The 17,185-nt window shown below is 41.6% G+C and overlaps 1 protein-coding gene across 4 annotated transcripts in view; it reads left to right on the top strand.

Annotated features, from left to right (window-relative positions):
- Positions 1-17,185, top strand: part of nrg1 (neuregulin 1) — an 82,670-nt gene that overhangs the window by 22,141 nt on the left and 43,344 nt on the right. For all 4 annotated transcript variants that reach the window (XM_022212160.2, XM_022212159.2, XM_022212161.2 and 1 more), the window contains exons 3-4: positions 11,680-11,818; positions 16,039-16,097. In XM_022212160.2, the coding sequence (XP_022067852.1) occupies positions 11,680-11,818; positions 16,039-16,097 (198 nt within the window). The remainder of the gene's footprint in view (positions 1-11,679; positions 11,819-16,038; positions 16,098-17,185) is intronic.

The raw sequence follows: 17,185 nt of genomic DNA, 5'->3' as shown, positions 1-17,185 counted from the left end.
CTGGAATCTTAAAAGAAACCTATCACAACCCTAATTTCTTGGAAAAGTGACTAATTTAGATGCAGCAGCTCCTTAACATACACATAGATAGCATGTATGTTTCTGGAGTAAACCAGCCCCCTATACTGAGTACCAAAAACACAAAATATGGACCTGGGACTTTATTTTTGACTTTTATTTGAAATGCGATGCACAGCATCTCTTTCCCTGGTCTGCTCTCTCTCATCTTCCCGAGTCTCTCCCTGTTCTTCTCCTCCTTGTGTAGTGAAATTAAGCAAATATTAAAGCATACAGATAATTAGGAAAATGTAATGAAGATGTCCTGTTTAAATTGAAGTCCACTGATATCTGTTAAGTGTGCTTCTGGAAAGCATTTACTGTGGGGAGAACACATAACTTCCATGACATATATGTAAAATTACATTGTGAATGGAATGTTGTTCTTTGTCATCTTAACAGGTGCTGTTTTGTATGCCACTATTCTCTGTTTGTTTTCTTACCTGGTTCTTCCTGACCTTGCACTCGCGCCTCTCCTTCCCCTTTTTCGTCTCTCCCTCTTTGGACTGACAATCATACACATAGATTGCATTTAACTAGATGAAAAATTACATAAATATGAAAAAATACCAATAAGAATACAAATAAATAACGTTCTCTCTCTCTCTCTCTCTCTTTGTGCTGTCAGCCTAAAGGCAAATAACCAAACAATGTATTTTATATCTAATAAGAGATATAAACACTGATACATTGATCCAACTTACAACATTACTCATGATAGATAAACCATTTCATCTTACACTCTTACCTGATCCTGGCTCTTTTTTTTTTTTTAAACAGTCTTATGTCCATGATGAGGCTGTCTGTCTGTCTGTCTGTCTGTCTGTCTGTCCACACACACAATAGGAGTTATAATGTTAATGGGCATCCAGTCAGTTAGCTAGTCAGTAGCACCTTGGCTTTAATATTAACACATGCACTGACACAACAGCTGGTTTGTCTCAGTCCAGTTCAAACAGACACTGACCACCTGGAACGTTTGCTAGCTAGAAAAAACATCTGCTAACTCCTACCTAACAACATAAACAGTAACCTGTGATTAAATGCAGCAAAAACGAGGACTTGTAATGATAATAATGTGTTGGTATTGAGTGGTAGAAGTTAAGAATTGTGCCACGTATCCTGATTTAAACCAGGTACTTGCACTGCTACGAAACATGTCCTTCTGTGGGAGGCAGCGCTTAGCTCTGCAGGTAAAGCGTCAAGGCTCAGAGCCCGAGTTGGGAAAGTTGGACAGGATCAAACCATTTTTGAGGCAAGATAGGGGGAGAGGAGTGCCGTATTTTTGTTGTTAAAACATTACGTATCAAACAGGTGCTGTATGTTTTTACGCTTTTCTGGTTTGTTAAAAAAAAACAAGGACATGCAATACAAAAAAAATCTCTCAAATTTTAGGGGTGCTGGGATTCAATTTAGGGGTGCTTGAGCACCCCCCAAAATGGGCTAGAAACGCCTATGAAGTGTGTATGCATTTTTTGGGACACCCTGTACATTATGAACTGTAGAAATAGTTGGTGAGAAGAGGAAAACAATACTAACAATACATAGGTCGTGGAGGCAGCAGGCAAAGCAGTTCGTTCCAGACATCCCTCCCTCAGCAATGCTTTCCAGCTCTTCCTGGGGGATCCCGAGGAGTTCCCAAGCCAGGCGAGATATATAATCCCTCTAGTGAGTTCTGGGTCTGCCCCTCACCCTATCTCTAAGGCTGAGCCCAGCCACCGTACAGAGGAAGCTCATTTCGGCCGCTTGTATCAGCGATCTTGTTCTTTCAGTCACTACCCAGAGCTCATGACCATAGGTGAGGGTTGCAGTGTAGATGGAATGGTAAATCAAGAGCTTCACTTTGCGGCTCAGTTCCCTCTTTACCACGATGGCTCGGTACAACGCCCACATTACTGCTGATGATGCTGCACCAATCTGCCTGTCCATATCTCTCTATTTTCACATCACTCCTGAACAAGATCCCGAGATAGTTCAACTCCTTTGCTTGGGGAAGCAACTCCCCCCTAACCCGGAGAGAACAGTCCACCAATTTCCAGCAGAGAACCATGACCTTGGACTTGGAGGTGCTGATCCGCATCACCCCGACTTCACACTCGGCTGCAAATCACTCCAGTATGTGCTGAAAGTCACACTCTGATGATGCCAACAGAACCACATCATCTGCGAAAAGCAGAGATGCGATCCTGCGGTCCCCAAACCAGAAACCCTCCTCACCCCGGCTGCACCTTGAAATCCTGTCCATGCACAAACAGGGTCTGAGACAAGGGGCAGTCTTGACAGGGTCCAACACCCACAGGAAATGTTTCTGACTTTGTGCTGAGTATGCGGATACAGCTCTCACTTTGTTGTACAGGGCTCGAATCAGGTACCCCATGCTCCCGCTGTACAGCCCACACATCCCCTCAGGGGACACGGTCATAGGCCTTCTACAGATCCATAAAGCACAAGTAGACAGAAAGGTCGAATTCCCATGCGGAGCTGCTAAACGGGAGTTAAGCAGCTCCGCAAGTGTAAAGAGCTGGTCCACTATTCCACGTGCGGAACAGAATTGGCATTGCTCCTCCTGAATCCGACAATAGGTCAGAGCCTCTCTTTCAGCACCCAAAGTAAACTTTCCCAGGGAGGTTGAGAAGTAAGATACCCTAGTTGACACACACTCTCTGGTCCCCCGTTCTGAAAATGGGAATCACCACCCCAGTCTGCCACTCCACAGGCATGGTACCCAATGCCCACCCAACATTGTAGAGATATGCCAGCCAAGACAATGTCCAGAGCCTTCAGCATCTCAGGGTGCATCTTGTCCACACCTGGCGCCTTGCCACAGAGTAGCTTTTTAACTACCTCGACAACCTCTGCCTGAGTAAGGATGAAGATTCCCCTGAGTCTGCAGGCTCTGACTCCTCCACAGAGGGCATGTTTACTGGATTGAGGAGTTCTTCGAAGTGCTCTTTCCACCACTCGATGGGACTGGACCGGAATATCTGAATATTCGGTCGTGATGGTGGTATCCGGATACTAATTTTGAGATCAGAATACAGTATAATTCAATTCAAAAAACTTTATTTGTCCCCTGGGGGTAATTTAGGAAACATGGAGCCATTGGATCAAAAATAAATAATCAAAGGTGCAGGTGTATTGATCATAAATAAGTTCAGTGCTATGTCCATGATGTATGGAAAAGTAAAATGTCCTTAGGATGTTTCTGCTGAAAACAAAAGTGTTAAGCTTCTTCAGTAGATATTGCAGCTGGTGACATTTTCTGAGGCTCTCCTCAGTGTTGGAGGTGAATTTGAATGTGTTATCAAAAAAATTGCCCTGTATTTGCATTCATCCACTATCTCTACCCTCGTCCCATGGATTGTGCTGTAGCCTGCTCCCTCTGCTTGCTGGAGAAGGTCAATGCCATTGCTTTGGCCTTTTTCACGTTTAGCTTCAGGGAAGATTTATCACACCAGTCCACAAACTCATGGAGAGCTGAGCTGTGGTGGTGTGATGGCCCTGTGAGAAGGGATAGGAAAACAGTGTCATCTGTGTCCTTAACCAATTGGCAAGTCTGGATGGGTAGACCTGCAGACATCCCTATAGAAGATGAATAGCAGAGGTGAGAATATGCAGCCCTGAGAGAAAGCAGTTCAGGTGAAGGAGAGGTTGGAGAAGGTGTTATGACCAGCACTCTCTGTGACCTGTTCACAGGAGGTCTGTGATCCACGGGATTAGCTGGTCCTGCAGGTGGAAGCGGGAGGAGAGTTTCTCTGCTGAGAGGTGTGGCTGTAGAATGTTGAATGTGTCACAACTGGGGCGGTGTGAACCCATGAAGCAGGCAAACAGGCAGGCAGGCGGGTGAATTAATAATGAATTTTAATAAAAACACAAAATCACTCCCAACGGGAGGCACAGGGAATGAAACAGAATAGGGAAACTGAACTAAACTAGCAGGGGCAATTCTGTGGACGTGGTGGGGGCTAACTGAACAAAACAGGGAGAGGTGACTCACAATGTCCAGGGAAGCAGGAGACGAGGTGGAGGGCAGAGCGGAGGGAGCCGGTGGCGGGGATGTGGAGAAGAACAAGGAACAGACAGATCCGAAGCAGGCGAAGGGGGGGTGCAGAGCGTAGCAGGGGTGACAAGCAGGTGAGATAATCCATAAATCCAGAGAGCGGAGTGCTCGCGACGGAGTGCAGAGTGTAATGATCCAGCAAGGTGTTGTTGGCAGAGCCAGGCTTTAAACAGTGGCTGATTACTGACTTGTGGCAGCTGTGCACCAGCACAGCCGCTTCTCATCAGGCCGAGTGCGGAGCAGGAGAAGGAGGGGCCATGACAGAATGTGGAGAAGTCTGCAAACAGGAGTCTGGCTGTGGTGTTGCTGTTTTTTTTTTTGTTCCAGATGCTTGCATACAGTGTTAAAGCTGTTGTCCGGAGTTTCCGTTTGTTTTCAATTTATGTATCATTTTTTAACAAAGCTTAAATGTGTTAGTCTAGTTCGATACTATAATATAAAGTTAGTATAACGCGATATGAAAATTTATTCCTGAGCTCCGCCTTCCTCTCATAGACCCCCATGTTATTCCAAAAAGCGCCGGTCGCTGCCGACCAATCAAGTTCGAGCTTCAGCTTTGTCATGCTGTCAATCAACGGTTACGCACACAGCAAGCACGCCCATGCAGAGGCACTACGCGACCACGCGCACATTTGTTTTGCTTGTGGAGGAGAGAGCATCAGGGCTCAGCAACTTCCAGAAAAGTTACCAATCCCACGGCTTGTCAGGCCAAGAGACTGCAGGACGTTTTTTGGCTCGGGGTGCTCACGTCGCTCCCCGACCACGGCCTCCATAGCCCGCCTGACGGCTTCGTTTAGATGCCCGACCTCTGGAGGAAGATGTTGGGGCATCTGGGACATACTCTTCGTCAGAGGAGTCATGCAATTCTGAACTCTAGATAGAAATAAATAAACAATGTAACACATATACACGCGTAAATGCAGTAAGTTTGATAAACAACGTCATCGAGAGGGATACACGAGTGTAATCACATATTGAAACTTTACTCGTTCGTCCTAGCAGATTCATGTTATTTTGGTATTAGGACAAGTTAGACTCAATACAGCATTCTAACGTAATTCCTTTATTATTTACTAAATGTACTAAATGCAGAAGAGTGGAAAACAGCAAAACAGGCGAGATGCTGCAGCACTCCGGGCACCCCTCTCAGGTACTGCGCGCGTGCACAAATAAAGGGGCGAAATCAGAGGGAGGGAGGGACCAACAGTGTTTTGGGAGACGCTGCGATTCAAACTCCGGACAGCAGCTTTAAGGGTGGATATTTTCACATAATCATCCCCTCTGCTGGCACGGTATGCAGACTGGAAGAGGTCCATCAGTGGGTTAGTCACCATGAGGATGTGTGTCTCTATGACCCACCCTTTGCATAGCTTTCATCACAAAGGAGGTGAGAGCCACAGGCCTGCAGTTGTTCAAAGTCTTAATAGAGTTCTTTTTCAGACTGGGGATCACTGTGAAGTGTTTCCACACCTGGGGAACTATACTGCTGTCCATAGATCTTTGAAACAGGAGCTGAGACATACTATACTTCCCAGCTGCTCTGCACAGCACCACAGGACACAACCACTGGTGTTGTCTGGACTAGGTGCTGTGTTCACTTGGCCTTCTTGAGGGCTTTCATCTGTCTTGAAGATGAGTTCTGCTCCCATGGACATGAAGGAAGAGATGATTGCATCTATTTGGTTGATGTTGCATGTTTCAAATCTGGAAAAGAAGGAGTTGAGGAGATTGGAGAGGAATGCTGGGCTACTACCAGCCACCTTGATGGTCCTTTGGATGGTGGGAGCGGTGTTGACAGCAGCCATGTTTTTAATCCCCTGCCAAGTTGAAAGAAGACTCCATCAAGTGAATTTTTCCTCCTACCACATTGCTCTTAAATTTCAGCTTGGCATTTTTAAGGCATGTTTTACTTCCGTATTAACCTCCTTTAATCAGATGCAGTGCCAATGTAGAATATTCTTTTCTTTTTGTTGAGAATTCCGTTGAATTCTTTAGTTATCCAGAACTGAGTTGTTATGGCAGATTAATGCAGTTATTTTTTTAGTGGAAATATTAACCACACAGACGGAGATGTGTGTGGACACTGTTTCCACTTGCTCACTGTCATTGCTGGAGGGTGCGAGGAGGTTGTCTCAGTCTGCAGATTTGATACATGTTTGCAGAGTTTCAATACTGTTTTTTGTCCACTGCTTGATGTTGTTGACAACTTTCTCTGTCCTTCATACTATTGCTGGGGTGTAGGGTGGTGCCAGCAGGATGGTGTGGTGATCAGCAGAGGCACCTGGAACATATCCATAACATTTATCCAGAGTCTTCCCTAAGGAGGTGGTACAAGTGATATATTGTTGAAAATCCTTCGGCTGGGAAGTGGTTGAAGTCTCCCAGGATGAATTTGGGAAGGTCTGTAGATAGGAGTTTGATCCTTTTTACTGGTCTTTATGTATTCAAATACTGCTGTAGCATTTGCCTTGGGATGAATGTAAACCAGGATGAAAACAAGCTGAAGGAATTTTCTCAGAAGATACAAGGGGCGGAGGGAGACAGCCAGAAGTTTGATGTCAATGTTGCACAGCTCCTTGCTGACAACAACCATTGACCATCAACGTGTATTTACATAGAGACACACTCCACCGCCATGCTTCTTTTCAATGTGCTTGGTGTCTCGGTCAAGTCTTAAGTGGGGGGCAAAGCTATCAATGTGCGGTATGTCATCGCTGTTCTTATTTAGCCATTTTTCTGTACATGCACTGAACTAAAACAGTGGAGGATGCACAGGAAAGTTGAAACTACAAAAGTATGAAAAAAGAAAAAATAAAGGCAGCTGATGTAAATGCTAGTGTCCAGCTGAGAGATAGCATGTTCTCTCTCCAACTTCAGAGAAAAGTTCTATTTACAAACACAAAATATACAAATATATAAACAATGCAAGCTGCTCTAGCTGTCCGGTCAACCGGACAAGCAACAACCCATTAGTCATATGTATACCAATAAAGGAGGATGACAATTACTGAATACATTAACAAATTATCAGACAAACACATCAGGGACATCTGCATAGAGGCCATCAAACAAAAAAAAATTCACACTGCTGTATGTCAAGAAAAGGTGATAGCTTACCTTGTTTTTGAAGCTTCTGCGGATTGTTCAACTAATGTGGACCTTTTTAAAATGTCAGTAATAACATTTAGCATATGTTCTGTACAACAGTAAATAAGTAGAACTGTTAAATAGTTTTAGTTTCCACAACAGCATCAAATATAAAGTATTAAATATTATTCAAATATAATAATTCTGTAGATTATGGCCTGATAAAGCCAACAGAATAACATCATCATCTGCAAAGAGCAAAGATAAATACTAAGGTTGCCAAAATAGGCACCCTCCTTACCACAGCTTTCCAGAAATAGCCCAGAATCAGTGACAAGGCTCAACCTTGGGGCAGTCCAACAGCCACAAGAAAAGTGTTTGACTTCATTCCAAGAACACAAGCACACTTCCTATTTTTGTTGTAGAACTCAAAGTGATGACCCTAGTGCTCCATACTGCTGCAGTACTTTCGACAGGGTTCCTCAGGGGAGACAGCTAAAGGTCCATTCCAATCCACAAAACAAATATTCACTGGATGGTCAACCCAGTACCCCTTCACCTGTTAGGGATTGTGGTGAGAGCTCAAGCGCAGGAAACGACAGACAGAGGTTCTTAGGTTTTGAAGATTTATTTTAACAATAACGAAAAGACTACAAATCCCAGTCAGGGAATTGTTTCTGGAAAAATAATCAAAAACAGAACTGGGCAACAGCCTTAAACCAAAAATAGCGCTGACTAGCGGGCGGAGGACTAATTCTCAGTTTCACTAAGCTTTGCAAATCAGAGAGGTTTCTCAATAACCTAATCCAAGAATCATAATGAAACAAACGCGAAACACTGCAGAAGATACTTAATCTCAAAGATATACTAAAGCGAGTCAGCACCAACGTAGACAGTTAATCACTAAAGGCTCAGTTCTAGCTTAACTTTACAAACGAGTGGGTTTTTTCTCAACTACTTAACACAACGAATTAGGATGCTCGGACTGGGTTCCGGGCAGCTGGAGCGGGTTGAAGTTGGCTGGCCGTTCGAGGGGCAGGTGATGGACTACTCCCACAGGTTGGTAGGAAGAACGCCAGGTGACGGAGGCAACACAGCTGTATCTCGTCTAGCTGACGGCAGGGTGAATGACCAGGCGGTTCCGGGAGTGACGCGGACTGGAACGAAGGAAACAGAAAATGAATTTAGTGCAAGCACTGGCGGCGATGGTAGCAAGACTGACTGACTGAGAGGATTTACAGGGGATGTTACAATCCGGCACAGAGAGGTGGGCGGCATCCGCTTTATAAAGAGAGAGACGAAGATGTGATTGGTTGTCCCCAGCTGCTCCTGTGCCAATTGATCATGATCATGAAATGTGAAACACCTGTTACCACTCTTGCCTGCCGAACCAACCTAGGAAAAGGGGGAGAGAGAGAGAGCACAGAGCAGAGCTAACTAGGACCAACCGCAGCTGACCTGACATCACCAGCTCAAGACAATAAAGATCTGGTCCATGGTTCCATGGCTATAGCAGAAAACACACATTCATCCTAACTCTGAGGTTCAATTATCCATTAAGTCTCTTTTCCAGCACCCTGAAATAAACTTTTCAGGTGAAGCTGAGCAGTCTAATACCCTGATAATGAAAGCATGTCCCTCTTTTTGAAAATAGGAAACACAAACCTAGTCTAAAACTCCACAAGGCACTGTCCCCAACCTCTACATGACACTGAAGAGACATGTCAGCCTAGACAGCCCAACATTCTCTGAAGCCTTCATCATCTCAGAACAACTCTCACCCATACCTGGTGCCTTGCCACTGGGAAGTGTCTCAGCAAGAGATATGGAGATATTAGGCTTTCCCTTCCAACAAGACAATGACCCAAAGACACAATAAAATGTTAAAGAAATCACTAAATCAGGCTAGAATTAAGGTTTCTCCAAGTCCTAACTTAAACCCCATCTTAAACCTGTAGATTGTGTTGAAAAAACAAGACTGTATCAGAAAGCCAAGTAATTTATTTTAACTGCACAGATTCCATCAGGAGTGTTCAAAGACAACACAAGAAGTTTGCTAGAAGCATGTGGATAGCTAAGAAATGCCCTGCATCTGTGGTGAAACTGGCCAATAGACATTATACCAAATATTAGCATTGTTGTATTTATATTTTTGACCCAGCAGATTTTCTTTTCGAAGATCTGAAATAAATCTATGAAAGAATCAAAATTGTGACTATTGTTTTGTGACAAAAACACACCTTGGCAGAGACATCACAGAACTGTGAACTGTACTGAAGTCAGAGGTGTACAGTGTAAAGACAAAAGATCAATACACTTTACCTCTGACCTTACCTGTGTTGCTGCTTAGCAACACAGAAGCACCTAATCAGACGTACATTCTGTCACGAAGGTTCAGAGGCGCATTTGCAGACAGCAAAGACACAGCAGACGAGCGGATGGCAACATTGATTAAAGAATTGTGGAAGATACAAATAGCAAAGAATACTGAAGGGAATTGCTGGGAGCTGACATCACTAAGTAGAAGTGCAGGACAAGACTAGGGTGCAAGATGCTAGTCAAGCTAGGGAGCAAGTGAACAGGAAATAACTATTGAAGCTGAAGCAGGACAGAAAGCTAACCAGCACTAAGCTACAAAGAACAAGGGAGAAACAATTTTACAAATTGAAAACAAAGCAGGCAGGACTAACCAGAATTTGGTAACACCAAGCTCAGAAAGACTACAACAGGCTAGAATGCGAATTGTGTTAAAGGCACTGGAGAACTCAAAGAAAATGATCCCAACATTGCTGCCAGCTTTGTCCAGGTGACAATGAGCTTAATGAAACAGTCAGATGATGGCATCCTCAACACGAACCTCAGGGAGGCAGGTAAACTGCAGTGGGTGATCACCTGAGGTCTGAGATGGGCCAAAGGGTTGATTTGGCCACACCTAATGTCTTTGGTATCTCTCGGATGAGTTTGTTTGATTTTTTCAGCCAAATGATGGCTTGCTTCACTGATAGTGACAGCTCTTTGGACTTTATGTTGAGAGTTGACCTCACCAGATACCAAATGCAAATATCACACTTGAAATGAACTGTAGACCTTTTATCTATTCCTTTTAAATGAAATAATGAGGGAATAACACACATCTGCCCATGGAACAGTTGAGCAGTCAACTGCCATATACTGTTGGTCCATTGAAAAGGTGAGGAGTCCATCTAAAATGTGTTGCAATTCCTACATCATTCACCTGATTTGGATGCCAATATCCTCAAATGTCTGCACTTAAAGCACACCTTGATTGTTTTATTTCAAATCAACTGTGGTGGTGTGCAGAGTGGAAAAATGCTGAAAATGAGTGTCAATGTCTAAATATGTGGACTGGACTGTATGTGAGCATTATAGCAAAAACCAAACAAAAAAAACCCCAGAAAGGAGTACATGTATTAACTCCAAAAACATACAAAAAATAAGTGAAATCAACATGATAAGCTATGGGTGACAATGGATAAACCCATCTACAAAATAATTGCCCCTAAAGGCATTGGTCATTGCAGAACCGGCATTCTCTCAGTTGGGGACTTTTGCTCGGTTTCTTTTGCACAGATCTGAGAGCAAAAGTTTCACAAGGAAGCAGAAGTAGTGTGACTGAGAAGAGATCCATCCCACTGCTCCCAGCTGCCCATTTCCATCAGCCGGCTCTGCATCACCCTCACTTTACTTGATATGCTCTTCTAAATATTTTTGAGTTTCCTACCAGCTATATATGTAGTATATTTATTACCAGAGGGGTACATCATAACAGTAAACTATGAATCAGTTTCAGTGTTAGCTTCTACTTTGTTTGTATCATCTGTCTTATCATGCATGTATCAAATTGTGTGTTTAATGTTCCTGTTCCCCTCTCCTTCTCTACCCCTCTCTTCCTCTACCTCTCTACCTCTTCTGTCCCTACAACCCGCCTGGCCAGCAGGCAGATGGGTCCCCCCACATAAAGAGCCAGGTTCTGCTCAAGGTTTTTTCCTGTTTAAAGGGTGTTTTCCTTGCCACTGTCACCTTGGGGCTTGCTCTGGGGGTCAGGCATATGGGTTCTGTAAAATGTCTGAGACAATTTGACTGTAATTTGCGCTATATAAATAAAATTGAATTGAAATTGAATTGAATACATTCAATTCGAAGCACATAAAATTTGTGCAGCAGTATATCTTTGTGCGGACAAAAAAAAAGCAAAGCAGATCTGTACCTGAACAGGAAGCATTTGCAAGAGATAAAGTGATTTTAAGAAAAGAATTACAAAATTTGAATGTAAAATAAAGAAATAATGCTTTCATATTCAAAGAGATAGGATAGCAACTCCATAAGATTGGATTCCGAGTTTGCAAACAGACAGACAGGCAGTTTTTAGGTTACACTGAATTTTTACAAAGTCAGTGTAACCTGTTTTCCTGTGTTGTTTTCTTGCTACACTAATTACAACTGTCCCTCAACAGCTACCACCAGCACCTCCACTGCAGTCAAGACTTCCAGTCATGTGACACGCTGCAGTGACAGCCAGAGGAACTACTGTGTTAACGGAGGGGAGTGCTTCACCCTTGAAATTATGCCGGGCAGTACAAAGTTTCTCTGCAGGTATGACATGCACTCGAGGTTGATTTAAGATTTCATCTGGATGAATATGTTACAATGTAGTTACTGCTGTGATTTATGATAGCTTCTTCATGTTAAGTTTATGCCAGCAGAAAATACTTTTTGTGGAAAGTCTTAGGTAAGTTACACTGAAAATATTTTAGATAATTACTTTACAGGGAGTGCTACTACAGCAGACCTACAACTGTGAGACACACTGTTTACTTATTACACCAAAGCCTCATTGTGACAAAACAGAGGTACCATAAATTAATTTAAATAAAAATATGATGAAAATGATATTTTGTTGTTCAAATGTACATGTCAGTATAAACTCATACCTCATGGTGATTCTTCATCAGTACTGCATGTAGTTGTTTGTCCTGGGCTGACATGCCGATAAATTCTGAATATGGTTATCTCTAGTACCTTGGCTGTGAAGAAACAAACAAACAAACAAAAAAACAGAAAATACAAAATGCCCAAGCTGCAACAGTATGAAACTCGTAATTTTTTCAAAGGAACATTTTATGTTGCAAAATACTGTCTCGTTCCAATTTATACCATTGTGATCTTCTGCAGCCTCTGACACTCACCATTTACCAGGAGACATTAAATAAATTTGTGAGGGTTTAATCTTTAAGGTCTGCTCGGAAATGCTGCGAACCTCTCCATTTCCACAACCAGTCCCTTATTTACCATCAGTAGCTAAATCCATTGTCATATTTTTGGAACACCTCCGGTGCCGTACTTTAAAACCATTCAACATATGAATTGCATAAAACATTCAGAACATTGCTGATATTGATAAACAAGATGTTTTTCAGATTATGGTTATTTTTAGACATTATAATAATATTATGAAATTATTAAAAAATGAGCTCATCTTGCATATCTTTCTTTTCTTATTCTGCTCTTTTAGAATGTTGCAAAAGACTGCAGACTTTGCTGTTTTATACTTAAGTTCATGGTTTCTGCATGGTCATTTTAAGGCCTCAGTGTCATCATTGAGCCAAGGGAGAGCATTACACTTTGATATTTTTATATATATTATATTGTAAAGAAAGAAGAGGCAGTAATTGTTGAATAAATGGCTTTTGTGGAAGTGTTTTATATGTCAACGGACAGATTAAAGCAAAAATTAGCAGAGACGGAGGCAAAGAAAAAGGTGTGGCAAAGACACAAGAGCATGTTATGGCTTCATTGATGGGAGTGACTATGACCCATGACTTCATGATCATAAAATAGTGATTTAATATGGGTTTTAGCCAAACAATGCAGTCCAGGAATCATGGTTTGTCTGAGTAATCAGTAGCTAATACTGCGAAAGAAATTAAGCGCAATGCTCCTGAATCCATTTGACTAATAGGAGAATTATTTGGCCTCTTTAGTGATTTTGTCACACTCACTCAATCTTCTAAAAATGGCAAGCAGTTGCAGATACAAGCTGGTCCCAGGGATCTTCAGGAAGCAAAGATTCAAAACACATCATAAATGATGACTGTTTTCGCTCTAACACTTGGCTGTTGCAACAGTTTTTCAAACAGAACAACCAAAAACTATTATTATCTCTTCTCATTATGTATTTTTTTGTGGTCAAGGTTGTGTTAAAGTCAGACCTAGTTTTTTTAATTTAGCTGATTTGGCATGGATGTAGCAAACATACTTACAAATGAGCCAACAACTTCTTAAATCTAACCATTCAACATCTCCAGTCCAGTCTCAAAGAAGAAAAACTGAACTGTGGAGTTGTCAGAGCTGGCTCAGCACTAAAATTATTGAGACACATGCACTCTGTAGTCACCAGAGTACTGCTACAGATGTTGTCCTCCTGACAGTGTGCCACATTGCAAGGAATCAGCGCAGCTAGTGTAAAACATAGAGTAACTCTGGGCCATGCAAAAGCATCTATTCCCAATGTAGGACCATCTACTGTGTTAATGGACAATCATAACACATACTCTGCATTCTCCAACACTTGTTTAACTTAATGTCAGATCATCAGCATAAGACTTCCACGAACTGGTTTACAATGCCTCACTGCTAATGTGGAAGTAAAGCAAAAACACAATGATGTTTGGTTATCTCTGTTAGTCTTGTGACTTGAATTGTATATTGTGTTGGTTTTACAAGACAATCTGGCAATAGTTTATGACATTTTATAGACTGATTTAAACTCGCATGGGTCAAAAACATATTAAAGATATTTGCAAAGCCTAATATGAAATATAAAAGGCAAAAATAAGGAATTTAAAATTGAATTTCTAATAATTAAAATTTGCATGCCTAAAATGTCAAGACCAAATTATTTGGGATTTACATTTTACTGGACATTTCTGCAACTTGAGGTTAAATTTTAGTGCTAGAGCTCAATGTTAAAGCAAGAGCTATTGTGCCTATACTTTGCAAAATGGAAAGAATAGAAAAAAGTAATAGAACAATAGAGTAGCATCCTGGATCATGACATGTTTTGTGACTACACACTGGATGTCTCTGTGTTTGTGCATATGAGGTGTGGCAAAAAAAAGAATCAGGACATTGACTGCTGATCATACAATTCAGCAACCACACAGTAATGAAGTACATCATAGTGTTACTCAACATCTCAACACTGTATGAGAAAAGCAACACTTCAACTGATCTATTATCTTTGTTTTCACGTATGGGTTTCTAGCTCCAGCTAAGTGCCCTCTGTGACAGAATTAGCTTGAGCAAAGGACTAACATCAGGTTCTTGGTTAACTTCGTAACCACTTTAGCAGAAATCCTGGCATGATGCAAGATGTGTACAGGGAGCAATACATGTCCTGTACATGTTTCTATGAGTGGCACGAGAGGTTCAGAATGGAGCAGGAGGATGTGAAGGATGGCCCAAAACCAGGATGTCCCTCAGCAAAATGAGCTAATGCCAACATTAAGATGATAAAAGAAATGGTGCAGAGTGATTGCACACCAACAATCAGAATCATGGCTGAGCAAGTTAGCAAAAAACTTAAATGTTATGCCTTTACTCAAGGTTCATTCTGTGACAGAGTACTTGGCTGGAGCTAGTAACCCGTCTGTAAAAAGAAAGTAAGTCAGTCGAAGTGTTGCTTTTTGTCATACAGTGTTCAAATGCTATGAAACACTATGATGTAGTCCACTACTGTCAGACTGCTGAATCGTATAGTCAGCAACCAGCATTCCATTTCATTTTTCATGCCTCATATGTGGTCATGTCTTGTATGTAACAAGTAGGTGCTGTGTTTCTCTTTTCCTTTCTACCCACCAACCAGGTGCTTACGGGGATTCACTGGGCACCGATGTGAACAAGCTGTGCTTAAGAAAGTCTCAGACCCAAAACGTATGTGAACACAACTGTATTCAGTCCCACATGTCATTGCTGGTGTTTCACCCCTCTCATGTTTTCTCCAAAAAATAGTTGGGAATCCATGTTTACCTTGATAAGGCGTAACTCTATTTTTGTATTCTCAAGTTAAGCAAAGTGAATAAGGGTCTAAAGACTCAAACACTTCTTTGCTCAGTAGTGCACTGAATTTTGCATGTACTTTACATCTTATCATAACCCATCCATGTTGTTCAGAACAGTCACCTCAGGTATAGGTGCTGTGTCTTATCTGGAGGTAAGACATATTACCTACTTTTATTTCCATTCAGCTTCATCCTCATCCTCTCAGAAACCAAAACATTTGAGAACATTCCTGTTACATCAAAACTTTATTTCAGTGATCCAGTGTTAGACTAACAACCATGTGGTTGCTGATGCAGCAATGATCCAGAAGTTTCAAGCTCTCAAGTCTTTTTTGTTTGTTTGTTTGACATGTTGTATGACTGTCATACCAGGGGCCCAAATGTTGATTTTATAGTGTGGTTATGATACCACATATATAGGATTACATTACAGGCAAAGTACCGAAGTGGCCACAAATGTACATGCAAATTTCAGTCTGCTGCAAAGAGAGTATTCAGACTTGTGTAAACTATAACTGTTAGTAACAACAAGGATTATTATTTCTAATTCAGACATTATATGACCAACCAACTTATGTATGACGGTGGATATGATATCATTAATTGAACTCAGAGTCACAGATTAGAGCTAGACATATTGGTATTGCTGGCCCTCCCTCCTAACACCAGTGATGACTCTTGTGGGCTTTGCACAGCTCCTGTATAAACTAACTCCCTCTCTCTTCTTGTCTGTTTCTTGTGTTTCCTACCCAGGTGTCCAAATGAATTTACTGGTGATCGCTGCCAAAACTATGTAATGGCCAGCTTTTACAGTATGTCTATTTTTTCTTCTATCTTCTTCTCAGACTGGAACATGTTTGATGAACAGCTGAATGTGATATTGTTATAATGTTTTACTGGATGTATTCTATACATAGCCTTTCTAAACAAATGGAGCACTTTATTATCACATCCCCAAACTGTTCAACAGCATTCAGATGTTTTGTTGAAATACTCATCTCTTGTCTAATTGCATATTTTTCCAATTAATGCTTTGCTGTGTTGTGTGCCTCTGAAACCCTTGCAGCGTCCTAACTATTTGAATCTGACCTTTTTGCCTCTACACTCCAAATTGCATACTTTTTCTTTTTCCTTTAGTATGTAATACAGGTCCTTACAAGGTACATACTGTTGCATGTGGTATGCATACAATTGGAGATACTACTTTGTCACAATATTGCAATTTTAGGTTTGATCATTGTAGTTCATCTAATGATTATGAGTTAGAACAGCCAGAAAAGCAAACAAGACTTGAAAGTTTCATGATGTAGGTGGAGATACTAGGGAGTCCCGGTACTTTTGACATGCTGGGTTTAACAGACTGTGAATTGGGAGATAATGAATCTTTTTCTGCAGTACAATGCAGGATGGTTGTATGAGTACTTGAAAACACCCTATGTGTAATTAGTCTGTGTTCCCCTTTACCAAGTTCTGGTTTGTCTCACTACCTTAAGTCAAGAGTTCCAGTCCTCTCTCCTTGTGAATTACTAGTGATAACTGACATTTTTTGACACTTCTTAGCCTTGTGATTTTTAATACCTAGTCCTGAGCCTTGGGCTGTCTGTAAACCATCTTCAGCTTTATCTGACATGTTGTTCAGTCTGAGATACCTATCGGCAGATAACAGTGGTTATCTGATTTACTACAGTGGTTTTGTCAACCTTCTGACAACTGTTGGTCGTTGATTTTGCATGATTCGAAACTCCAGAGACTGTTGTGCATTGAGATGAACAGATGTAGAAACACTCAAACTACCCAGTCAGAATGAATTGTCTAGAAATTTGAAAGTTAGAGTGCCTTTTAGATCATAGTCAAATCATTGCTGCTGGAATAATCCTCCTCAGGGCAAGTTTTTTTCAAA

The sequence above is a fragment of the Acanthochromis polyacanthus genome, chromosome 18 (genome assembly GCF_021347895.1).
Source record: "Acanthochromis polyacanthus isolate Apoly-LR-REF ecotype Palm Island chromosome 18, KAUST_Apoly_ChrSc, whole genome shotgun sequence".
NCBI classification, from domain to species: Eukaryota; Metazoa; Chordata; class Actinopteri; family Pomacentridae; genus Acanthochromis; species Acanthochromis polyacanthus.
The sequence above is the reverse complement of the archived record's forward strand: the minus strand, read 5'-3'. Positions and strand labels throughout refer to the sequence as shown.